The sequence below is a fragment of the Erithacus rubecula genome (assembly GCF_903797595.1).
Source record: "Erithacus rubecula genome assembly, chromosome: 9".
Taxonomy (NCBI): domain Eukaryota; kingdom Metazoa; phylum Chordata; class Aves; order Passeriformes; family Muscicapidae; genus Erithacus; species Erithacus rubecula.
In genome coordinates, this window is record NC_136660.1 from 29,522,016 (window position 1) to 29,548,851 (window position 26,836).

Here is a 26,836-nt window from a genome sequence, read left to right on the forward strand (position 1 = left end):
TTAGATTGTGCAGCTTCTTACCTGCAGCTCCTTTGAGACTCTCTCTAAGTGGTTAGTTATCTTTTTTATTAGGTCACTATACATCTGTTCCGAATGCTGCTGGCATACACACTTATACACACAACTGCAGAAACAAACACAGGAACAAACAATCAACTTCCAACAGTTTGCAATGAAGGGTAACAGACCTCAAAACAGTTTGTTCAAGTTTCAATTTGGAGGATAATTGAGTTAATTGAATGATTCTGAAGTTTTAAATACAGTCCTAAGCTTGGAATGAGCTCCAGCAGGTCCTTACAGCTCCCTTGGAGGCTCCAGGGTGTCCATCCCACTCCCCCTCCCCAGGTCAATTTTAACTTAAAATGAGTTCTCTTAACAGTGCACTTCAAAACAGCCAGGACAAGTTTATCAACAGCACATTCCTACTCCTGGCTTTTGTCTCTCCTTTGTGAATGAAGTCTCCATTAAAATAAGCTGGTTTAACAATTCTGTGAATATTCTAGGGCAAAACCCTTACTAAAAGAAGGGGAACGCTGACAAGTACCATAGAAGTTGCACCAAAATCATGGTAGCATTAAAAAGAAATGGCAAAAGTTCTAAAATTACAGACTCAAGCATGCTTCTCCATTCTTTGTTACCTAAATTCTAAGAAAATTCTACACTTTCATATTAAAGAAAGATGAAGAAAAAGAGCAATAAAAGTAATTCTGCATTCTGTGGCTTTGCTATGTAAACTCTAGTATTCAGTGCTACCTTGGATTCTTAAGAACACTTTATTGCTCTCATACTGCAATACAACATCTGCAAAACAAGGCTATTCATTGAAGACATTTACAGCAGCTGTAAAACAAATACATGTATTACTTTTTGCAAATGTTATTTGAGTAGTCATCACTGTCAGGACTAACACCAACACCCAGCTGTACCAAGCAGTATTTACCCCCCAGTCAGCATTTTGAAATTAGCCAAATCCAAGAGGGCCAGGGAGACTTCAACTGGTATCTTGGGTAGGTCATATCTCTGTTCTGCTCCCTCCTCCACTCCCCTGCACCAAGAACTGTCACAGTAAGCAATTTAGGACAGAGATTGCTCTTAGGACATGTTCAAACAACTGATTTCCAGGGAGGTTCAGACCCCAGACTTGAATTTGCAGGCTTTAATTGGCCCCCAAAACTATGGGACAACAACACTGTATCTCTGTAGGGGATCTATGGCTTTCCAATTCTCTACTGAAAAGATGGTACAAAGGCAAACTACAAAGGTGCAAAAGTCTACTTATTTGGTGAACTATATTATTTCTAAAAAGAACAAGACTTCTCATATGAATCTATTTTAAAAATGACTGAGTATCTGTAGTTTGATATTATTTACATACTCTCAGTCAAGATCATTCTTTTTCTTTTGTATCAAACCTACCAATAGCAGATCCTACATTGAAACAAGCAACAGCAAAAGAGAATTGGGTGTAATGTTCTTTGCTAAGAGCAAAAATATCAGTTTGATTTGCATCAAAGAGAGAAACACTGATAAAACAAGTGAGGCTGATTTTTGTGATTTCTTACAAAACCAACCAGCTGGGTAACCACAGCAAATGGCCACACATTTGTTTGCTCCATAGATTTCCCAAGCTGACTGCTTTACTTGCATGCAGCTAAACTGAATTTTAAAGTACACTTCTCCTTAGTGTTACACACACTATTGCTACCTCTATTTCTGCAACATGTTCTGTATTCAAACACCAGTCTTCCCATGTACACACAGGGTGTGTTTACATTTTATTTGAACACTCCTATTTAGAGGTTCCTTCCCCATTTTGACATCCTGTTTTCAGTTCCTGATAGTGGGCTTAATTCTGTGAATCGTCCTTGCCCTGATATTACCCAAAAGAAGTCACAAGCTTGTTGGTTCTTTAACATAACCAAATACCTCAGGAAAAGGAAATCTCAAAAAGGACATTAAGAGGATAAGCAGTGGGTGAATATCCAAGCTAAGTTGTCCTGAGGAACTGCACTGCACCTGGGAGGGAGTGGAGGCTGCACAAGCAGGCTTTGGACTTATACTTGGAAACAGACACTAATGATACTTTGGTATTTTACAGATAAACTGGCCCATGGTAAATATCTGCATACACACCTTAGAAGTTATCTCCCATCTCTCACTGCTGGGTAATAAACACCTACAGCTATCACTGACCATGTAAGATATAGCAAACACCCAAATATTTGGGTATCTAATAATGCATTATGAGGTTGCAGTTAAACTTGATTTCTTTAGTCAGCAAAATAACCACCAAAAATATTACTGCATTTTCATGTCAGTTTCACTGTAAAAAAAAATATATATATACGTAGCTATTTGAACCACTTCAATAAACACTCCATTTTTCAGACTAAAGAACTGGCTTAGAAGCAGAGAACATCTAAACTCCAAGTCTCCTACAGACTCTCAAAAATACTCCAAGCAAACATCCTTATTAAATTCATTTTTAAAAAAAAATCAATTATCCTTCCTTTATCAATCTATTTTGTCCAGATTGTTAATCAAAGGAACAATCTAAAAATATTTTAAAAAACTAAAATCAATCTGGATGAAAGAGGCTGTGGCAGAGTAATTACAACCACAGACATAACTTTAAAAAGAAACCTGACACACCAGTTTTTTCATTAACACTAAAGTAGGGAAAATCTTTAGCTTTGGTAACAGTAAAATACATGCAACAGCTATCCATGCATGATTACAGTCCTGCACCAGTGCCCCAGATGTACAAGGGTTATCCAGGAGAAACCCAAAACCCAGTATTGCTTCAGTAAATAAAACTTTTGAGGAGTAGAAAGATGACAAAGATGAACTGCAGTTATCTGCAAGCCATAATTAGGTATAATTAAACCATTAACTTTGCACATCTATTCTTTACCAGAGATGGCTTTTGAGAGATGTCTTACTGCAGACTGTTTGGACATTGGAAAGGATTCTGATAACTTACACTAAAGCTGACATTCTTAATTCAAACAACCATCTCAATTATTTATACACATTGATATCTGGGTCCTGATATCCTGATCAAAGCAGTTCCAAAAGTTTGGAGAGGAAAGAGGAAGTTTATTGAAGCTTTCAACAGGAACTAAGGGGCAAAACTGAAAACTTGCTTTTCTTTTATCTACTTTCTTAATCCAAAAATTTGAAGTGCAGAGACAAAGTGGCTAAAAGCAAGTGAGACATCAGAGCTGAAAGTCTCTAAAAACAGCCATCAGTGACTGTAGCTGGCAGCATTATTCCACAGAGGGCAACACTGGTGAGGAAAACCAAGATAGCAGTGCCACAGCTGTGCTGGCAAGGGCCAGGGGATGGAACAGCATCTTGCCAGTAAACTCAGCAGCAGTCACCCATTTTCCATCCTATGCATCACCACTCTGAATACCTGCCACCCACAGAACAAAAATCTCCATTTTAGTTCATCTCTTAAGAACCTACTAGATCTCTAAAGCATTTAGCACCTTGGTTTGGAGCAGTATTGTGCTGGGGAAGCAAACTCCTCACCATCCCCAGTCCCGAGCACTAGTTTAGCCAGAAAGGAAGTTCTGTTGTGTTATTACATCCCTTTCCAATCAAACTGCAGCCCAAGCCTTCTCCAGACAAGAATGGAAATACAAAGGAACATCCTTTAAACTGCCTGGAAGTGGGCAAGGGGAGAACACACCAAAATACCTGAGGCAAAACACACAAATGACAATTTACATCTAAGGACCTTGGCACCAGGTCCAAATTGATTCATATTAGATATCATAAAGAAGCTTTTTGACACATTAAGTCAACTGCTTACCATGCCAATCTCTTTGGAGAAAAGGATGCTGAGTCTTTAATACATTTCCTAGCACATTACACTAAGCAAATGTGATGGGGTTTATCTTAATATTAATGTTTTCATAACCTCTGCATTTTAATTCTTTAGCATTTATTCCTGTTAACATGGCATGTCAAAATATGTTGCTACTATTCACTCTAGCCATTTAAACAGTGCTGTATTTCACATAATTTTCCCATTCATCTCCTCAAATGTACAAAATATGACATATGCATAGAGAGCAAGGTCAAATAAACAGTGCCTTGTAAAGAAAAAATAACTTACATAGCATTATAGTATTTCCTTACCTGTATATTTGTTCATAGGAGATAGGGATGTAGTCACCAGGACTCTGAGTTAAAAGCTGATCTATGGCACTATCCAACTTTGGCCAATATGTGCTCTTATAGTCTTCAATTGTTATAACATTCATTACTGCAAGAAAAAGGTAAGAATAGATTTAGTAACTTCACCTAAAAGACTACAAACAAGTGAATGCTCTGTGATTTCAGATCACACCAATAACCAGGACAAAAAACCTGGCAACAGCTCACTTCCACCAAAATAACCTCATCTAAAACTAAAGCCCAGATTTGAATTTGCACTTTTATATTTACAAAAATAAAATCAGAAAACCTGCCAAATCAGTGCTTCTAGAGCCTAAGTAACATGTAAAAGTAAACTCCCAGGAGTTCTAATGTGAAATACAATAACAAAAATTTATAAAAAGATTAGTTCAGGCTAATAAAATATGTAACTTTGTGGCAGTTCAGAATCAATTATTAGCACAGCATCTTCATATTCAGGAGAACAGGCTCTGACCAAGACTGGTAAGTTTTTGACTATTCCTTTCCAGCAGATGTATTAATTTCACAAATCTCAGGTGGGATCAGCAGCTTCCTTGGTCTAGAAGATGATGCAATTCCTTCTGCCTTCAACTGCAGTTAGGCTTGCAGGCAACTTTTTTGAATCTGTATTACAGTTCCCCTCTAGCAGGGACAATTACACTCTTTTCCAGATAAAGATCACCACAGGGAAGAATAGGAGGTGTTTAAATTAGCGTTCCCCACTGCTCCCTGATCTTCCTCCTGAGCTTCCCAACTGCTCCCTCTTGCAACACTGACTCAGGGCCTTCTCAGCCACAGAAGGGTTTGGATCTCTCTTTTCAGGGAGGATTTCTGAACCAGCCACTGGTGGCTCAGTTCCAACAGTTTCACACCCTCCCTTCAGGGCTATACTGACAGCACAACCTCACAGCCTTGTCACACCACCACAGCTTCACAGCACCCACTCAAAAAGCCCTCAGCAACCAACAGCACCTCAACCAAATCTATGATTTGAATTCTAGCAATGAAATCAAATCAAATCTATCAAAACAAAAAAAGGATCACAACTATCCAGGCTAGGAAATCTGGAACAATTTCTTCATTTGAACTCCACACGCGAGTCTGTCCTAAATGGAACAGTGAATAAAGATACTTCTCACCCCACACAGACCAGTTTAGACAACACTGGAAAGAAAAATTTTGGTTAGGGATGAATTTTAAATATATGTTTAGCAGATTCACTGATGGGTTTCAGAAGCAATATTTTTGAAAGGTATTTTCACAAGGGGTTGAAAGGAGTTGGGTGAGTGAGTCACTTTTGGCAGCATTATAGGGAACAATTGTAAGGAAATTGGCAAAACAGTTATGAGTATCATGAGGAAAAAAAAAAAAAAAAGATTGTAAAGAGAACATGAATAGAGAGAGGTGTGAGACATGGAAGTGTTGGAACTCCATCTGTACGAGCACATATTGCAGATTTCTCTGTGTGTCATGTTAGGGTATTTCAGGCAGAACCTGTGCCTAGAGAAGGGTGTTAGTGCAGCACTCCTGGCTCCTCTGCACCAGCTGCAGCCACTGGTGCCCTCTCCTTTCACAGCTGTCACAGAATCAGATCTAGTTAACCTAAAAGTGTCTGAGCAGTGACCAGGTCCCCACCAGCACTGCAGGACACTGCTCAAGATCCCAGCCTGCAATCTGAAAGGATATCAGTGTTTGCTGACAGCAGAGTGAAGGTCACAGGGCTGGCTACACAACCACCAGGATTTCAGTTAACAAGTCAGCAACAGCAGAGCACCTCCCTGGCAGCAAACTCAGCCCTTCTTCCTTGCCTTGCAATGCCTTCTCTGAGTTCTCACCCCTTAAGAGCAGCTCCTCACAGCACCTTTACTATTCCTGCTTGCACTCAGCAGCAAAACCTGAACCACTCTGTTCCACAGAAAATATTAAGCTGAAGTCAGCATAAATACTAGACCAATTTCAATGTATAATCATGCTCACATCTGGTTTAGCATATTAAATGAGCCCTATTAATTTGAAAGAAAATAGTCAAGTAAGATATGGGAACACTGGAAAATAATTTTAACATGCTATTGACATGTTAATTTATTTTTAGTTTTTTTACAATATGGGAAAAGAAAGCAGCAGCAGACATGCCCATTAGACATGCTGCACAGGTAAAGGACAAAACACTTTTACAAAAAGTCCCATGAGACTTGCACAGAAGAGTCTGCATAGAAAATTCACTGAAATTCACAGTAACATTCTAGAAAAGCTTCATTTTCATTCAAAAGTATCTTACAAGTACTATGTAATTTGATTTCCACACTTCAGTTCTGAAACTAAGCCAACCACAATATTTACATAGCTAAAATTCCAAGACTACAAACTGAACAATATTTTTATTCTTCTAATCGAGAAAACAAAGTACTTTAAAATTTTAATAACTATCACAAGTTAATAACATCCTTTTTCTCCTGGCACTGCTTACATACACAGAAGTGAAGGGTGGCCTAAAGACCTTCCAACTACAAACTCTGCAAGAACGTGGTGGAGACCAGCAAGGAAGGAATCACACAGATCCTTAGCAAGGAAAGACAGATTGCCCTTTATTTTTTTATTTTTCTCTCTTTTTAGGATATCATGCTTAAATGCCTATCCCTACACTAGGTAAAAGGATTTGCCCCACAGCTCCCACTCCCAAACTGCAATTTAGTTGGTTTCTGGGAAGTGGCACTGATATTTTGTAAGAAAGCACGCTAGAATGCAAGATTTTATCCAACTCCAGCAAGGTTGGGGAGGTGGGGCTGGGAGATAAATCAGTCTGACAGAATCAAAAGAAGTCAGTATTTTCCAGAGAATCCAGCATTTTCCAGAAAATTATTAAAAGACTTCACAAGTAAAGCAGCTTTTCCATATAAAAAAGAAGTTCAAAAGGAAAATTTTAAGTGAAATGCAGTAGTGAAACTATTTCAGTAAAAAAGAATATGCATGAGCTATCATAACCTAGATATATCAGTATTATAGTCATAATGGAAACATAGTCTGCTTCAAGCTACCAAATTCTTTGATATCAACTTCAATGAAAAGAATGGTAAAACCCAGTTAATATTCAGATAAAACCCACAAAAAACCCACCAAGAGTAGGTATATATCCCCCATGAAACTGCCAATAAAACCTTACAAATCTGTAACTAAAATTTTTCAAATCTGTAGCTAAAAAGCAAGAGACAGAGCAGGATGGCTGATCCAACCTACTGCCAAGTATGCAGACATCAGTCTGACAATAATCTGTCATTTATTCTGGCAATAAAAATGAAAGAAAACAAGCATCTTTCATTAGCTGTATTTCATCTCACCAAGTGAGATAGATGAAACTTTACTGCTCAATTAGCAGTGCACCCTATAATCCTCAATATTTTGCTAAAGTGTACAAACTCTTCAGGCAGCTGTCCAAGAGTCATCTACAGACTGGCCCTGTGCTTTCTTTTTTCTCAGCCCCCATGTGCATGTTTTCATAGATTTTGCTCTACCCCCCTGCCTGACACATCCCAGCATATATTAGCAAGTTTATGAGTTTATTCTGTGGTTGCTTCCAACTCTATTTTTATAACCTGTTTCTCAGCCTGCATTAAGGCTGGTTAGTAAAAGTAACTTTTTCTTCATCAGACCATTTGCCCACGCAGCAATGCACACACACACTGCACTGAGCAATGTTATGCAATAGGGAAAGCAGCAGATTTAATGGATGTGCCAGTGCACACATGTGCCTGACCCAAATGGCACTGGCATCAACAACACCTGTAAACACCCTTTCTTGGAAAACAAACAAAACTGAAACTCTTCATTGTTCACCACAATCAAGTTATGCTGAAATCACTACTATGGAACTGTTTTTCTTAAAGTACTAAAAGTTCTTCATCTTCTTTTCTGCCTCATGAACTTTGAAAAATACTTTTCACAACACTATTGCTATATAAATCCACAGCTATGACTGAAGCTGATCAACTGTAAACAGTTTAACACAGAAGTTTTTCTTTAGTTGCTGTAAATAGAAGAAAAGCTATCCAAGAAAAACTATTAAATGAACTATGCATTTTTCTAATTTTAGCTCTCAGTCTTACCAAAATCTCAAGGAAGAACTGGATTTAGCCTCTGTGAAAGATAGGAAGGATACTCTATCCAGGAGAGCCTCTGCTCCGTGAAGCAAGGCAGGAGTTGTTGCTCATCCAACTGCAGAACTGCCTTCTGCAGCAGAGAACACACAACTTTTCTATCAAGCTTAGGACTGGTAAACTTCTCTACACATGTTCTGCAATTACTGGGACAGAGCAGGCAGGAGGGATCCAGCAGACACTGATTCCCTCTTAGGGAACATTGATATCCAAAGCAACCTTTCTCTCTTTTGCTATGTGTGAAAATTAAACAAAGGTGATTAAGGGATCCTCTGTCAGAGCCAGGATAACAAGAGGCAGGACCCCAACTCAGCTCCTTTAGGTTCTCAGCCAATGCCACTTCACTGGACTGGTTCTGTTCACTTAAATGTGAACCATCAGAACTATCCTCAAAGGTGTGGAAACCTTCTAATGAATTTCACTTAGAGAATTTTCTGTTTTGCAAGAAAATAATTTAAAAAAAAAAAGACATCAGTAAGATATTATGTTGGGATAGCAGTGCTGGAGAAGTGAAAACAAGAACTCCAGAACCACACCCTAAGCAAAATCATGCTCTGCTGCTTCTCCCCCTCAGACATAAATTGTGGATTAGCTGGAAAGTCATCTTCCCACTTGCTGGAGATCCAGCTTGAAAACCATTTTCATTCTTCAGAAAAGGAAAAACTAAGATTCTGAATGTCTGAACTAGGACTTCAAGAGCCTAATTTAGCAAGGTGGAACAACATCTCATTTCAACTGTCTTGAGGGTTTAGAAGCTACCCCAAGGTACCTGGAGCCCTGACAAGCAAGGCAGGCAAAGTGCCAGGGAGCTCACAGAGCCTGGGAGTCTCAACTTCAAAGCAGCCAGCCTTGGCCATGTGCCACAAAACCCAGGCTTACCCCAGAAGCAGAAATCCAGAAACCTGGACTTTGAGTTTTTGATCATATCTGGACATGGACAGGTGAGAGATCACTAGGGAAAGCAGGAAGGGCACACAATGTACATCTCCCATCACAATTTTATCATGGCAATCACACAGTTGAACTTCCAGGAATCCAAATCCAAGTTTTCTGACCGTCAAAAAGTTTTTTTTTGGTTCATGGGGAAAAAAAAGTATAGCAAAAAATCTTCCCTCGACCCTAGCTCAGAAAAAATAGGGGGGAAATGTCATTTTTGTTGGAAGCTACAAAAAGCCATTCTGGAACCCTCAAGGCCAGCACAGATGGAGTTCTGAACTACCTGGTCTAGAGGAAGGTGTCCCTGCTCAAGCAGAAAACTTGAGCAAAATGGTCTTTAAGGTCACTTCTAACCCAAACCATTCTGTGACGTTATGATTCTACTTTTGCTGCTAACTTGGATAAATTAATCCTGTGTCCTTCTCATCAGACCTTTGCAGATACTCGTCCCTTCCAGGACAGCACACCCATTCCAGGGGCTCTGCCCATTACAACCACCGGCAATCCCGAACAGGTTTCCAATTCATCTCTAGGATTTTCAGGCTGAGAGACAGAGTCTATAGGAAAGTACGATCTGAGCGAAAAGGCTGCAGAAAAAGAACCCTGCCCACGCTCTCTCCAGGTCTGCAGCCACATTTACCGAGACAGCAAAGCAGAAGTTGGGGCGCTGTGCCAGGAAAGGTTATTTTCGCTTTCCAAGCGCCTTAACCCGTTCGCCTGGGCTTCGAGAAGCCTCTCGAGGCGAGACGCGGGTCGGGATAGGGAAGAGCGAGACCGGCCCCGGGAGGGAGCGGGGACCGGCCCCGGGAGGGAGCGGGACTCGGCCCCGGGAGGGAGCGGGACCCGGCCCCGGGAGGGAGCGGGACCCGGCCCCGGGAGGGAGCGGGACCCGGCCCCGGGAGGGAGCGGGGACCGGCCCCGGGAGGGAGCGGGGACCGGCCCCGGGAGGGAGCGGGGCCGCGGGCGGGCGCAGAGCGGGACCCCCCAGCCCAGGCCCGGTCACTCACGGAACTTGGAGGTGGAGGCGCTGATGTTGATGGCGGCGATGGCCCCGGCCGCCCCCGCCCTGCCGGCCGCAGCCCCCGGCTCGCAGCCCCGCAGCCCCGCGCCGTTGTGCTCGGGCCCCGCCGGGGGCGGCGGCCCGGCCGGCGGCAGCAGCCGCTCCCCGAGCAGGTGCCGCCCGTAGCCGCCCGCGCCCCAGTTGTTGTGGTTCTGATCGTCCATCATGACCTCGCCGCCGCCCTCCTCCTCCATGCTCTCCTCCTCCATGGCGGGCGCCTGGCTGCGGGAGCGGGGCGGGATCAGCGCCCGCCGCCCATCGCCGCCGCCTCAGGCCCGGCGGGGCTCGGCGGGCTCGGCCCGGGCCCCAGCCCAGCTCCGGCCGCGCCGCGCGACACTTCGCGCCGGGCGGAACGCAACGCGGCGGCCGCGCCGGGCGGCACCGCCGCGGGGCATGCTGGGGGATGTAGTTCTGGGCGGCGGGGCGGAGCCACCGGCGGGGCGCGGCAAGAGGCGCGGCCGGCTCGGGGCGCGGCCGGCTCGGGGCCCGTCCCCCGCCGCTCCCGGGGCTCGCCCCTGCCGGTGTCCCGGCGCCAGGGAGGTGTGCTGTGCAGCGGGGAGGCTCCGGAGAGCGGGCCCCGCGCCGACAGCGCCCCCTGGCGGCAGCGCGGGGCCGGGAAGGGCCGGATCGCGGGAACGGGAGCGAGCGGGGATGGCACCGGGATGGCACCGGGATGGCACCGGGATGGCACCGGGATGGCACACCCTCTGCCCGCTCTGCCACCAGCCCAGCCCTGCAAGGTGTCCCTGCTCACGGGGGGTTGGAAACAAGCCATCCTTCCAGCCCAAACTGCTCCGGGAGCTGCGGAGCGCTGCTCCCTTCCATCCCCTGCTAACGGGAGGAACAACCTGCACAGATAACATACAAACCCGTTTGCCTTGTAATAAACAGTGGAAAACAATTAAAAAGTATTTTAATATGTTCTTCATCAAGAACTGTAGTCATAGGAGAAGGAGTAATGGATACAAATTGAAAGAGGGGAAATTTAGGTCAGATATTAGGAAGAAATTCTTTACTGTGAGTGTGGTGTGACACTGGAATGGGTTACCCACGAAAGCCACAGATTTCCCATCCCTAGCAGTGTTCAGGGACACTTTGGATGAGCCTTGGGCAGCCTGGTCTAGTGGAAGATGTCCCATGGCATTGGGGTTGGGACTAGATGGTCCTCAATGTCCCTTCCAACCCCTTGACATGCCATGATTCTGTGATAATATTGCCTAGTTGCCTTCAAGAACACTTTTGTTTTCATTTTCACCTGGGTACTGTGATGGAAGAATGGAAATAAGTAGTGAGATTGTACTGAAAACAGATTTCCACTGCGTGGGGTTTTGATCTTGCTTGGCAAACAAAATAAACAAAAAAAAAAAAGTGAAAAATGTTGATAAAATCAAAGGTGTCTTGCCTTCTTTCCAAAATGTCTCATAAAAAGTGAAAAGCATGTCAGCTTTTTTCTGATAGAAACACCAGGTTCTATTTTAGCATTAAAAAATTGTTCTGTTCTATAAAAGCAGAGGATGTCACTGATTTCACAGCACTGTGGAACCATCTCAAGTTGCTTTGATAAAGGCAAGCGATGAAAACAGTTTGTCCCTATTGCATGGGGGTGGGCTTTGTACATTTTTGAGCTGAGTGTTTTCCTCAGATGTAAAATCACACCTTGAACATCAATGCTCTGCTCAAACCAACAGACATTTCTCTCCATTTTCCATCGTGCTAAACATCAGCAAGTCACAATTTGGTCTCAGAGTCCAAAAGCTGATTTGGCACATCATGCACAGATCTCAGATCACAGGCCTGCTTTGGCTGCTGATTTGCTTCTATCCACACCTTTACCACATCTGGAAAGAGAACAGACAGGACATTTTTGTTCACTCTGCTACAATTCATGTTTAGTGACTTGGATGTGCAGTGTAATGCACAGTAGAGTCATTTATAATGGATGTTAAACTTGGAGAGCTAAAGCAGCAACCCATTTTCAGCTTAGGTAAGTGTTGTGATTCTCTGATAAGCATAAAGAAAAGTAAATGGAGGTTGCATATCTTCCCTGCTTCAAGGAAAGCATGTTTGTGTTCTCAGCCCTCAGAGCAGCTCCATTCACCTCCCACTCACCTGCTCTTGCTGGTCTCAGGAGTGGGTCTCAGATTGTTTGCCAGTATTAAAAACATTGTGGCCTGAGGAGTAATCAGAAACTTTTCAGCAGAGTTTTATCTTTGTTTTACTAATTTCAAAAGTGTTTATGTTAATATCTAAGAACAGTGGAAAAGTAAGACAAACCCAGCATTTTTCTGGTATAGAATTTCTGCTTTTCATCATTTTCAATTCTAAAATGTCTTCTTTTCTCTTTCATACTCTTGCTGCCCACACCTATTTCTATTGCCAACTCTGTTAAGTTACTGAACAGATGGGGTTTGGTTTGATTTGTTTTGGTTTGGTGTTTGGGGGTTTTTCCTACAATCTCTAAAGGTGCATTGCCCTTCTAACTCCTTTTCACAGCATTCCACTCACAGTGACTGCACTCACTGCACTTCCTCGTGGCAGGAATCCAAGAGAGCTTAGGAAATACTTCACCAAGCATTTCTCCTCCATTGCCTTGTGCAAGGAGGCAGCTCATCTTACCAATCAAACAAGAAGCCCTTTCTTGCCTCCCATAAGGCAAATAACAAGCTGCAACAGTCACCCATGGCTCACACTATTCAAAATACTCCTGCACGCTGATAAGGGCACTATCAAATGGTTCATCACTGCAGCAGCACTTGTTTTTCTCAGAGGCTTCTCTGCACCTTTTCCTTTTTTCCTCGTCAGCATGTGAAAATGCAACTCAGGCTTTAAATACTTTCTTGGCAAAGTTACATTTTGAAATGCCACAACTATAATTATTTTCTCTGTTAGCTGTGAATACCACATAGAAATTCAGTTCTGATGAGACTTAAGGATCCTCATGTCTCTGTAACATCCCCCGGGGACTCGAGGCTTGTCTCTGTTGTAACTAGCTCCTCAGTAGACTGCAGAAATTTCGATGACAAAGTAACATGCAGATGTCACACTTTCATTTCAGTCTGCAGGATCTGTATGTAATTACCCAGACAAGTATCACTAGTGTTTGCTACATCTTTCTTTTTTTTTTTTTTCTTTTTTTTTTTTTTATAACCAGGTCACAACCACAAGCTTGACTACAAATGAAAAAGGAAGATCAAGATTTCCTAATGGTACCCCTCCACGGAACGTGTGAGGCATTAAGGAAATATTTTCTAGAATCTCACAGAACTGAGGCTACAAGGAAGCTTTTCCTTCCAGGTTCTCAGACTGTGACACTTGCTGGATGCTTCCTCTTGTGTAATTTCAATTTTACATGAACATTTGTATCGATCAGATAAGGGAATTTTGTTTTTCTCATCAATTTGTGTTTAGAAAGCAGAATTGTTAGGCAGCCCAGAAGAGATGTTTCTACACTGTGTCCCAGCTGGGTGTATATATGGAGCAGTTAAATGATATATGAGACATGTTGGGAAAAGATGCATGTTTTGGTTTATTTCCTGCTGTTGGTAATAAACATTATGACATGGATGCAATTCTTATTTTAAAAGACACTTTTTCCTGATTTGCCAAGCACCAATTCCACTGCAGTCAGTAGGAAAGCTTTCATTGATTTCAGTGGGATTTCAATCAAGCCCTAACACAGCATGCACAATGCTTTTCAGATTTATAGCTCTGATGCTAAAAACCAAATAAAAAAAGAAAATAATTCCTACAAGAAGGAAAAATTAATGCTAGGCAGAGCCTTAAATAGCAGTGTGTCAGGAGGAGGGTGCAACACAGCTCTTTCAATGCTTAATAAGACAGCCCCTTGCTGAGTGCTGGCAGAGAGCAGATAAACCTGAAAGGAGGTTTAGGTGCTCGTTATTTTTGGGACATATTTTGACAATTGATTTGCTCAGGCACAGGGAACTGATGGTCCCATTGCAGGCTGGCAATTTGTGGCACAAATTTCAACAGCAACTCCCACTTTGGGCAAGCTGATCAGTGTCAAGTTTACTTGAAAATATGCCAGTTACGGGATGGAGACACCATTCTCAGTGTTTCTTGACTACATATAATTTCTATATACAGTCTCTCTTATTGTATCATGATGTCTCTGTTGGTCTCCGCCTAAGGAGGAAAAAAAAAATTGAAAAACACAATTTATGTGATAAGTTCTTGGGAAATAAAGGTTGTTAACATGTTTTCCCAGTACTATCAATTTCTGAGCTCGAGGGAAGGTGTCAGCACAAGCAGAAATCACCTGCCTGAAGAGGAACAATCCTTGCCATCTTCCAGAGGCAGAAGCTCTACTGTGAACAAAGGGAATTCCAGCTAATCCCCACCAAGACAGCAGGAGCCTGCTCTTGCCAGGTGCCAGCAGAGTGCCTTTGGTGGGGAAGAGAAGAACACAGCCAGGAAACAGCCAGGAACAGCAGGGTAGATGTGAGCTCTGCTCAAAGCCAGACACAGCTGCTCCAGGGATGTCTGTGCTTTCCCTCTCTGTCCCACATGGCTGCTTTGCAGGGCAGAACAAAAATACAGAGTCAAATCAGATCACATTCTCCTGATATGAACTAAAGAGTCACACCATGGTCTGCTGCTGGTACCCTGGGTGCACATGCAAAAACTCAGCTTGATAATTTGCACTTGGGCTGCTTGGGATAGTTTTACAGAAGGCTCAAGTGTGTCCCTGCTTCAGTCCTTCAGCAAGGCTGCATTCCTACTTCTCAGCCTTACAAAGAGAAGAGGACCCAGAACTGTGTGAAATGATTGAAATGAAAATGCATTTTCAAACCAGCTTCCCCTCTTTCTGTCTGAATGCTCTCACCAGCAAGATATTAAGAGCACAATGACCACAGGAGTTTATGCACTGAAATTTTTCCAGTTTCCCCACTAATGGTCCCATTCTCTGTATCATCGGTGCCTGGTGTGAGGGCCCTGAGCACACCAATTTTCCATAATTAACAAGGCCAGCCTCACACAGATTCCCATAAAACCAGTGCCCTTTTTTTAACAAATTCTGTTTAAGCTCAGAGCTTAAGGTTCACTCCACACCTGCCCTATGCTGTATATGTCCTGTCACCCTTCTCTGAAATGTTCCTCCCTCCTAAATTATTTACAGGATTATCTGGAGTTTCCTATATATGAGAATAGCTCAGTATTTGGCCCATGGGAGCAGGAGACAGGTCAGCCCTGCCCAGCTGTGTTCCCAGAGCAGCCCTGAGCACACTCTGGATGCTCTGTCACATCAGTCAGGCACATGAAACACTGTCCTGAGAGCTGCAGGGTGAGAGGTATGTGTACCCTGTAAAATATGACATAACTTTTGCTCTTGCACCAAAAAAAGCACAGTTCACTTAGTGAAATTGTACTACAAGCACATTTGTGGCATGTGATGGGGGTTAATCCTTCTAACTACAGACATGATCAGACTATTCTGTCCCATAAGCCAGTATCAAAGGGGATTTATGTTAAATAATAAAACTTATTTTGGCTGGTTTTTGGGCCTTTGGTCATTTATCTGGATGACACAGGGCCAGTGCAAGCAACAGAAAGGGCTCTCTGAAAAAAGAGAAACTCTCTGAAAAGAGAGTTTCCCAGCCTGGCAGTAGCTGCCCACAGCTGGGACAATGGGAATGGGAAGGTCACCCAGCACATGGATACATCCAGCAACAAGCAGCATTTGGAAATAAACACAAAAGCTTCAGTTTTATTAATGCAAAAGGAGAAAGCAAAACAGCATGTAAATTTTCTGCTGTTTCATCATGTTTTCTCATCTGACTTGCTCCATTATCTCCCAGTGATCTGCTGAGCCTCTACTTGGGTGTGCAGTCTCTTGTAAGATCCCCAAAAGCAACCCATTTATAGATAAGTGTTTCTTGACTAAAAGCAAAAAGCAAATTCTAACCTTCCCAGAGTAGATTTTGTTTATTTTGTCAGTAAGTATTTAATTTCTTTCTCAGAATGTATTCAGAGAGTATGTGAGAGTCCATGAAAATTTGGTTCCAGTAAAATAAGGTGTGTATTAAGTGATATTTTCAGAGAATGTCCCAGAGCTTTTGAGTTTTAATCTTAATCCATGTTTCCCTTACCAACTTTTTAGCTGAGAATGCAAATGTAAAGAAATATTGGGTATAAAAGCATGAAAACTTCTGTCACTTGAAAGAAAAAAAGGTTAAAAGTATTTTGATATTACCTGATACCAATAGGATTCTTTCAGTAGTAAGAAACCTTTTTTGCTAGGGACAACATATTTATGTATGAAGTTTAGGAATTATTTGGGAATTTTTCATTATAAGAGTGAATAGAGTGAAAACTTTCCTTCCTCCTAAACTTTAAGCAGGTAAATGTAACAATAGAAATATGTCTGCAACTGAGAGCAACCTATACAACAAAACATTCTGCTCTGATTTCTCTCTCCTGCATGAAAATAAAAACCTGAGCATAAAAAAACCTGAACTCTCACCCTTGTAGAGCCAGCTGTAGTTGGCCTAGAGGTGGAGCCAGACATCTGCAGGGCTGAGCACAGAGGAGCAGACATGCTCTGAGCAATAATGCAGGAAAACTGAGAAATACTAATAATGTAAGCCAGGGATTTGCTTGAATAATGGCTCTGTGGGTGTGATCCATCCTCACCAGTATCACAGCAGCACATTACTGGAGGTTTAGAATATATTTGTGATAGCCACAGTGGAATTTCTCAGGGGAAAATGAGGGAAGGGAGCCTGGGGTGGGGAGAAGGAATCTCTGCACAAGTGAAAACCATACATAAAGGAAAAAAGAACACTTAGCACCTTCCTCACAGAGCAATGTTCTGCTGCCCTACCATGCAGAGCCCTGCTGCTGATTACTGTCTTGCACAATTTTTAGGTGCCAAGCAGCAGTTCTCTTGCTCTTTCAAAAACAGGCCTCTAGGACTGTTTAATCAGATAGTAGGAAAGCTTTCTCCATCACATCTTTCTCTGGCTTTCACATCTAAGGCAGTCTGGAAAATAATTTGCCCAGCATTTATCTGGACAGGCATCAGCTGCTATCATGCAGCAACAAAAGAGTGGGCACCCAGTCTTTGTTTTTTATCAGATACTGGATATCCACTCCCTCATTATTTGTATTTTCTCAGGAAATGGAAAAATAGCATCCATAGTTCCTCCTGCTGGAAGATAATGTGTGAATTCATCATGCCTTCTGTTTTAAACCAGGCTGTTTTATTTCCAGGGCTGTAACAGAGGAGATACTGATCCATTAAAACTTTTTTCCCTTTAAGTTGTCACAATGGGGAAGGTTTTAAAGAGAATTATTTTTAATTTTTTAAAGAGTTTTTTTCATCTGCTTTCAATTTAATACTCTCAAAGGAAGGTCCACTCATGTATTCTGTGGGACCTGCTGCTGCTTCCCACTTTCCATTCTGCATTGTCCATAATTGACACCTGCTCTCATTCACTCCAAAAATCTCTGCTGGCCAAACTAATGTCCCCCCTAAAATACTTTAGGGTGAAAGTAATTACATAAATGCAAGTGGTTTTAGAGACAAAGTTAAACACAGAAATAACAAATGCAAGGGATTTCTATGTGTAGTTATTCAGGCACACAAATCCAGCCTCTAGCCCTCATGATTACTGCTCTTCCCAGCACAGCAAGTGGCCTTATCTTAATCAAACTTCCCCACCAGTGCTTCAGCCTCATCCTCTTCAGTCTGCCCAGAGTTCTGGCATCATTTACCACCCACAATCTTGTCTGGCTTCTTTGCTCAGTACTCTCTAATTTTCTTCCTACTTCTTCAGTTATTTCTTCCCTTCAGCCTCTCCTCCCCCGCCCATGTTGTGTTTGTGTCCCTGGCTTAACTTTCTCTCCTCCCTTCCTTTCTGGCAGCAGTTCATCCTCAGAGTATCAAAATCCTCAGAGACATCTCTAACTCTCCCTCTGGACTCACACCTCATCTCCTCCCCTCCTGTTCCCTGGGCACAGTCCCATCCACCCCACCTGGGTGCTGCCCTGGCCTGGACCCTCTTGAAAACTGCTTCAGGTGACATTTGGGCATCCACCCTCTTCTAATTCCCCCAAAGGTGCAGATGTCCTGAGCTCGTTCTTTCCTCTGTTACAGTGGCCTATTTTTTTATTTCTCCACAATAAATGTGGTGATGTTCTCCCCTTATCCATCAAACCACCCAATTTACTAAACTGCCTCAGACCCCTCTTGGGATTCTGGACCCTCTTCTCCATTGCACCAAACAGAAGCTTCACTTTTAAGGTTCTTGATGATACAGTTCTTGTCTTTCATTAAGTGTCAGGAAACCAACTCTGCCCTCTAATCCATCCAGGATAAAAGCCCTTATCTCCCACTTGTTAAAACACTCACTTAGGCACCTTTGTGCTTTTTCCCAGGCAGCTATAAGTATCTGTGAAACTATCCTCATTATCCTCATAATTCTCCTGTGGCATTGCGTCAATACCACCCTTAAGTGTTGGGCTGTGGGTTTGCTGCAACCCTTTGACTCAGAGTGGCTCATGTGTCCTTCTGCCTTCCCCCTGCCCATATCCCTTCTTTAATTGTCTGATAGTGAGGTCTGGGAAGGACAGACATGGCCTTTCTCTTCCACTGCCCCCACCACAGTGAGGTCTTGGTCCCTGACCAGCTGCTGTGTTACAACACTAGGGGAGAAAACCAATCCACAGCCTTTTCCCAACAAAATCAGGCTTCAATTCCTTTTTTAAAATTTGATTCTAATAGCAGATTTGTCCCAAATTCACCATAGACCACAGGAATTTAGATGCAAATGACACATATAACACTATGTAATGAAAGGAAGCAATGAACTGCAAGAACATAGATGAGCATCATTGAAGAGTAATTCTGACTTCATTCCAGAATGAAAGAAAAAATAAATATGGAGCTCCTGGCAGCATATCAGCAGAAGAGTGATAAGAAAAGGCAAAAGCATTCCTAGGAGGTTTTTTATATGTGCCGTGTTTTAAATTCACACCTTTGCTTCTATCAACTATTTGTAGAACTGGTAGAACTTATCAGAAAATAAGGATACAAGAAGAAGGCTTTTAAAGGAGTCTGGAATTAAAGCATCTTTTAAATGCCATCTTTTAATGTAACAAAAAATATTTAATCCCATCCTGTTTTTTAGTTTTTCCGTGGTAATTAGTAACATTAACAGATTATGCTTCAGGTCAATCAGTTTCTCTGCTCTTGCCACACCTTCCTGCAAACTGCTTCTTCCCTTATTCAAGACTGATTCACCAGGACAGATTTTATTTTTAAATCAGAGACCTATCCACTTGGCTTCATAGATGTCTCCCTTGAAGTGAAAGCAGAATTCAAAGAAAATACTCTTTTATATTCATGTGGTCAAAACCATTCTGTTTTGCTGTTAGTCAACAATTTCTAAGCCATAAATCTTTACCAGGACAACTTTTGCTGGCAGAATTATAGTGGCAGCAGAGCCAGTACAGCATTCCTAATTCCAAACATCACCAGTTTGACATATGCTTAAGTCTAGAACAGAGGGATTAAGCTTTTAAATAGCTTAATTCATTGCTGCAATTTCTTTGATAAATATCAGCTGAAAATGGCATGTAGGATTAAAATCACTGTGGAGGTGCTACAAAACAACACAGTGAATGGGAAACAATGCGGGAGGAAATAGAAACAAAATAAGCTTTATTTGCAGTAAATAAAAGGGAAGGGCAACAATGATATCACTTCTCTTTATGTGTACTCATTAGTGTGGCTTAAGGCATGTGGAAATTTCACTGAAAAAAACTCACTGCTGCAGTGCATAATTATTAAAAGCATAATTATAAAAAACAGAGAACTCTACTGTTACAGCAAAATGCCTCAGCTGAATCTAACCACCTTTCATAGGCTTTTCCATCTGATGAGGTACAATGAGAATTACCATATTATAGGTGAGCATTTATCTGCTGGAAGAAGTTAACATCTACGTGGAAAAAAAAACTAACAAAGAGAAGAAAACCTACAAAAACCTAAATAAATAAATCACTGTAGAGGAACTAACAGGATTAGACAAAGCAAATTAAATACTTAGAAATCTTGAATAACAGAGGTTGCAAATAGCCTATCACATGTGTTACTTTCACAGACAGAAATTAAGTTCTATTTAAATATTTCTTCTGTAAGTGAAACAGGTAAAGAAAAGCCCATATGACAATAATAAGGGGAATTAGGTCAGCTTCTGAACTCATCCATCAGTGACATCTCCAGCTCAAACAATTCCAAAATCATTTAAAGTGATTGTTTTCAAGTCAATCTTCCATCACCCACCTTTCTTTTTGCCAGAGGCCAGAAATAGCACCTCATAATTTATCTTCTACGTCAAGCTTTGCAGCAGCTACCCCCTTCTGAGCCACTGAACTCAGATTGCTGCATCTGCTTTCAATATACACACTGGAACCACATTTTCTCCTTGCATTCACCTGTCAAATATGGTTTAGGAGAACAAGCTTCAGATACTGCTAAGAAATGCTACATCCACAAGACTCAGACTTGGAATTCAGTGTTTGTGAACTCTCCTGAAAAGCTTGTGGAGCTTCAACTCCTTGCAGTGAGCTAAAGCTGCTAACTCATGGGTTGGATGCCAGAGACAAGGCTGCTGGTGGTTTTTAAATTTATCAAACTAGAAGCTGCCTTGGACTCAAACATCCAAAAATTTCCACCTAAATGAATGCTGAAAGCTTCTGTATTCTTTTACCCAAACACCCTCATTGCAAGCAGGCTGGGACACTTACCTCTGATAAGAAAGGGGTTCCTGGAACTTTTCTTGGTTCACAGGTCAGGGTGTGAAAGCTCTACAGGTGCTCTGTGAAGATAAGACTCAGGCATGACAAGCCCTTTTCCCTCCCCTTGTTGCCCTTGATGCTCTGCTTTTACCAGGAGTAAAACCTGCCTGCACAGGTGGAAAGCAAAGGCACTTTGGGCAGTTCTGGGCAGCCAGAAGGATGAACCATGGTTGTGTTTGCCATTCAGCACATTTCCTTTTAGGAAAGCTGATTACAAGGTCCAGGCTGCAATGCACAAGCTCTTCCTTCTCTGCAACTTGCCAGAAATTCTCTCTGGCTTTCCACATTGCCCTAATGGAATTTAGCCTGATCCAGTAGGAACAACACTGGTAGAAGGGACCACAACACCCAGGCCATTTATAATCTGTTGTAGGAGTCTATTGGAAACACATGCCCAGTCCCAGGGCTCTCCCCAGCCCCAGAGAAGAGAGCAATCTGGCAGCAAATCTCTGCTCTGCACAATTTGCTGAGCAGGTGCTGGACGGGATAAAAAGAACAATCTGGACAACAGGAGAAGTCTCCTGAAGCTGAACCTCACTGTGCCAGGTTATTTATGTGTTTTCACATCCTCACTGCTCTGAAAGCAGATTCACAATTCCTGTATGAATGTGCACAGTAAGACTCAAGTAAATGGCAAATAGCACATGACAGTCCAAGTTCCTTTATGTTGGTGTCTGCTTCTTCATCTTTCAAAAGGCAGAAGCAGCATCCAGTCTGAGCTGGTTGCAACCAGCTTTGTGATGAAAAAGGAAGAATTCCATTTAAGAGGTCAGTATCCAACCTCAGCTTTGTTCAGCACCACCTCCTGAATAGCAAGAATTATGTTTGAAAGGTATGTCCCTTTGAGCAGCTCCTGAATAGGAAAAACTATAGGAGAGTGCACATTTTTACAGAGAGAAGATGTGCTCTTCCCCATTTACTGATCCAATGCTCAAAGAGCTCAGAAAACACCTCCTGCAGATGCCAGGCTTTGAGAACAAAACAAAACAAAAAAAAAGAAAAATGGATATTCTGGTAACTATGGAGAGGCAAAAGAAAAAAATATTCTAGGTCACTGAAAGCGGGCAAAACACAGAAAGTGTTTTCTATTTCCACTCCACTCTCCCTTGTGCTCCCCACAAACATAAATAGTTCTGTGATTCATTGCAAAGCTGCTCTGCCCTTGCTGAATTTGAAAGAGAATATAATTGCTTTTTCCATACACCAGTAATGATGACAGGGACCAAGATGCCTTTTTGACATAAAGTGGTATGTCATTCATTAAAATTACTACTGCCTGAGTGGGAAGTTTTCAGCAGAAGTGTCATCTTCTCAGAACATGCATTGAAAGGAAGTCAGATAAATAGAAGTTTTCTCCTCTTACTTTTGCACAACACATCAAGCTAGTTTGCAGCTTAACAAAACCTGTCTGCAAGTTCTCATAGGAGCTGTGGGTTTGTTAAAACACCAGCCCAAAGCTGATATTAAAAAATTAATTCTCTCTTATTCAAAGTGTGACTAAATCCATTCCTGGTGAAATAATTAATCTTTTATAGTTCTGTGCATTCTAAGCTTATAGATTTGGATGACTTTGGAGTAAACATACACCATTTGTCACAGCACTGCAACCAGCACATAGGAAGCTATATGAGATTTAAGGGATATAGGAAATGCTTTCAATAGGAAAGGAGCTAACCAGGGGATGTGGCCAGTGAAGGAAGTGTGAACTGTTAAAAGCATCATGCAGTGAAGCACCCTGGCTTCTGATGCTGTCCTTTCCAGCTTTAAAACCTTGTGGATCATCAGTGATCATCTCCCCAGCACTGGCTGGTGCCCAGTATGAGCAGCAGAGCTGCCAGACCTGGCTGGCTTTGATTCCAAGAGTACTGCAACCACACAGAATCCCAGAGCTCTCGTGCAACAAAAATAATGGTGTGCCCTTGGTCAACAGCAATTTGTTCTCTGTCTGTCAGCTCATCCCTGCAAGAGCCCAGTGCCCAACAGGCAGGGCTGGGAGATAAAGGTGAGACCTGCCCTTCATTCTGCAAGCAGAGTTAGAGCAGAGTGACATCCCTTTGCCTGTGATGCACCTTGCTGTACAGCAAACCCAACACATCAATTGCTGATGCTATCAAAGGAAATAGCATTTCCAGCCACATGGGAAATATGTCAGCAAAACAAATGGATTCAAATAAACAGCAGCAGAAGGCACATAGCAATATTGATTCATGGCTTTTTATCCTCTGTCCTTTTGAAATGGTCCCTTTCCAGCACTCAAGCTGCTGTGATAAATACCTCCTCCCCCTCCTGCACGCTTGAATACTGAGAATACATTTTGTGAGATTTTTTTTTTTTTTTTAAGTAGAGAGGGGAAAAAAAAAGATTAAAAAAAAAAAAAGACACCTACACTTTGTAGTGATTCTGGTTTTGAGCCATTAGCTTGCCCTGCAGTATCAAGCATAGCTTTGAACCTCTCCCTAATCCAACAATGGCTGATTTGTATCAAGGTGCTTCTCAGTAAAAGCAAGGCATTGGAGAAAAACACTGAATTGTGTGTCATTTGAAAAAAGGTTAGCAGTAGAAATACATCAAAGGAAGCAAGATCAAAATGACTGTGAAGTGAGCAATTGAAGCAACTGGAAAAGTCCTTCCCATTCAGACAGGTCACCTATTCAAGTCCAGCCTGAATCAAAAGTGAAAATGAGTCTTCTGTAGCTGGAGAAATGAGACAAGGGGTCTCTCTACTGGGTTTTCATTTGATAGACAGCCCCATTGTAAACCCAGTGCTGTCAGTTTTAACAAAGGACAGGGCAAGTTTGTAGGTTTGGGTAATTCAAATTATTTGAAACAAAAATATTATGCTATTTTTTGAATAAAAACCACCACCAGAAGGACATTTTTTTCCACCTAACCATAAAAGCACAGAAAAAAATGTGCAAATGGTGTCTGTTAGCTCCTGGTTTATGAATGAATAAGAGTGAGGCTTAAGCTCAGGCAATATCTGAGGGCTGTGAGTTTCCAAAAAACCCTGTGGTAAGGGTCTCAGCTGCACAGGATTGCCAGCTACCAGCAGAAATGCCATCTCCTGCTGTCCTATAACAGCTCCAGGGAAGGACAACTTGCTTTGGAGTTTGCAGACAAACAGGGTTGTAAGAGAGTCATCAATCCCAAAATAAAATGAAACATTTGAGGGAAGCCAAGAAAGCTTAAACCCCTGACTTTCAGCATCCCTAATGCCCTGGTGTCTCAAACAGACCAATGCTTCAGTTCAAGTCTTGCCTGTCCCCCACACAGGAAAATTCATCTTCAAAGTGGAGGCAGCAGAGAGATGTTGCTGACACAATCCCTGTGCTCTGAGTGCACAGCTCAAAGGCTGCACAGGTACAGGAAGAGGAAAAACCCTTGCAAACCTAAGGAACTGCTTCTGCTGACCTCAGGTTACCCTGACTGGCACTGATCTTGAGACAGGACAGTCCTTCCTGCTCATTCTAATGGCACAACTCACTGAAACCCCCTCCTTGAGCTCTGGGATTCATGGACCAAAGCACAGTTCTTGGGCAGGAACTTGGGGTTTTTAGTGAGTTGTTCTGCTAAATAATTTGCAATTGCCTATTCCCCTCCTCCAACCCTGGCTGTCCTTTTTTTACTGCTATAAAAATGTTAGCATGACTGCCTGTGATGAATTTCGAAAGTTTCAACACATAATTTAAAAGCAGAAGTCATTAGCAAATATCTATTTGATCACTGACAGCTGAGGCATGAGAAGAGCTATCATTTAATAACAGTTAAGGTTAAATATATTCCTGTAGTTTATCATCATTCACTTTCCCTAAATGCATGACTTCAGGTAGTAAACACTGCAGAGAAGGACACTGTGAATTACACTGTGTGGCAGATATAGCCATCAGCAGCAGACTTTAACCCCAGACCAATCCAAAACAGGAGTCTGACAAACAATTTCAGGGGATAATCATATGACAATAAAGTCCTCATAATATCATCCTCCCCTGTATGTGATATATTGGAGGAGCTCTCGGGCAGTCCTTAATGGCCCAGCTGCCAGCACAGTGATATATGCACTGTGTATTAAGGAAATGAAACAGGAATTATGCACAATGCATCATTTCTCCTGCTGCTGTCGTTGGGCAGGGGAGACTGCAACATCCTGTTGCTTCAAGATAAAACAGGATCCTTAGTGTTCCATTGATATGGAACAGAACATTCCAGTTGGAAGGGATGATCTGGTCCAAATTTGTGCAGGTGCAGCAGACCCAGAAAATGAGGAGACACTAACCTAGAAAGATCAGATCCATTCAGAAAACCTCACATGATATCATGAAATACCAGCCTGTGCCTTTCCCAGCTGTACTCCCAGAAGATTCACTTTACCAAAGGCACCCCTCAAAACAAACACATTTCTTCCCTGCTCCAAGCTCTGCTCCATTCCCTGGGAGAGTGAAGATGTGGCCACTGCTCCCTGATTCATATCCTTCCAACCCTGGACTGGTTGGAGCAGCTTTTGGATGCTCCAGCATCCAGCATTATCCTTTAAGAGAACTGAAGTCTCTTATACCAGTGTGAATGTGGAGTATTAAATACTAATCTATAGCTCAACATAGCTTCAGCAAGAGAATGCCAGTGCAAAATAACAAAGCAAAAATAACAGCTATGTCTGTCACCTCTGTAGCAGCAGGCAGCTTTTCAGCCCAGCTCTCCTGGCTACCCATTTATAGCAGCACAGAGCGGGTGGAAATCATTGCTGCTCTGATCTGGTGGCATTTTACACCCACTCTGACCAGAGAAAATCACTGTAAGGAGAGGCAAATACATAGCACAGTCTCCTGAAGACAAACATTTGGCAGCACCTAGTTTCCATCCTCACCATCACATACCTGAAAATAAAATTAGGCTGTCTGGGCAAATGTAGTTGTGACATTCTCTGGTAGGCTGACAAGAGTTGGTTTAGATACTAACAAGCCCATCCATGGCACATCTAAGAGCAGGGGATAATACCAGTTCCAGCCTGCACATCCCTTCCCAGGCCAGCTCACCTTTTGCAGGTTTTCTCCCTCCCTGGGGAGCAGGTGAGACAAACTGGCTCTTCCCAGCAAATTTGCATCTGTCATTCAGAATCTATGTTTTCTCATTACAGAGCTGACAAAGTGACAGCAATAATTAATCTTACTGTGTATGGAGTTCATTGATATCAAGAAGAATTAAACTATTGTAATCGAGTTAGCCTGTTGCAGATGTGTGAAGTGCTGGAGTTTATCAAATTCTGCAGGCACACAATTTGATTCTGCATAACAAGGGAGGACAATAGCAATGAGATAGCAGAGAGCCAGCAGTGTGATGCAGGATTTCATGAATGCCTTTTTTAGCTCTTAAAAAGTGCCACATTTGTCAGCTGTGCAAAAAATGCCATGACATGTTATTGCATGTCATATCACAATTGTTAAAGGATGCTGCACTCTGGCTCCATGGTGATGTGCTCTGTGTCCAGATCAACATGTGCCTGCACAGGCTTCTGGAGAGACACCTGAACTTCTGCAGCTCCTGGAACCAAATAATGGCAGTAAATGTGCACATTTATGAAGGTGTGAGAAATGCCTCCAAGTGGGATGTTGAAAGAGAAGCAAAGCTCAACAAGGGCAATTATTTCTGTCAAAGGGTTTTGGTGATCGATGGCAGCTGCTCT

General features: G+C 42.4%; 1 protein-coding gene and 1 long non-coding RNA gene across 3 annotated transcripts in view; both read right to left on the minus strand.

Moving 5' to 3' along the window:
• The window catches only part of CACUL1 (CDK2 associated cullin domain 1), a 39,535-nt gene extending 28,815 nt beyond the window's left edge, over positions 1–10,720 (minus strand). The window contains exons 1-3 of one of the 2 annotated variants that reach the window (XM_079312122.1): positions 10,283–10,720; positions 4,150–4,276; positions 22–124 (exon numbers count right to left, since the gene is read on the minus strand). In XM_079312122.1, the coding sequence (XP_079168248.1) occupies positions 22–124; positions 4,150–4,276; positions 10,283–10,544 (492 nt within the window). In that variant the 5' untranslated portion in view covers positions 10,545–10,720. The remainder of the gene's footprint in view (positions 1–21; positions 125–4,149; positions 4,277–10,282) is intronic. The other variant, XM_079312121.1, reaches the window with a different exon arrangement.
• A 1,770-nt stretch (positions 10,721–12,490) lies between these two features.
• Positions 12,491–26,836, minus strand: part of LOC306805112 — a 64,495-nt gene continuing 50,149 nt past the window's right edge. The window contains exon 3 of the long non-coding RNA XR_013775119.1: positions 12,491–12,506. This is a non-coding gene — a long non-coding RNA (uncharacterized lncRNA). The remainder of the gene's footprint in view (positions 12,507–26,836) is intronic.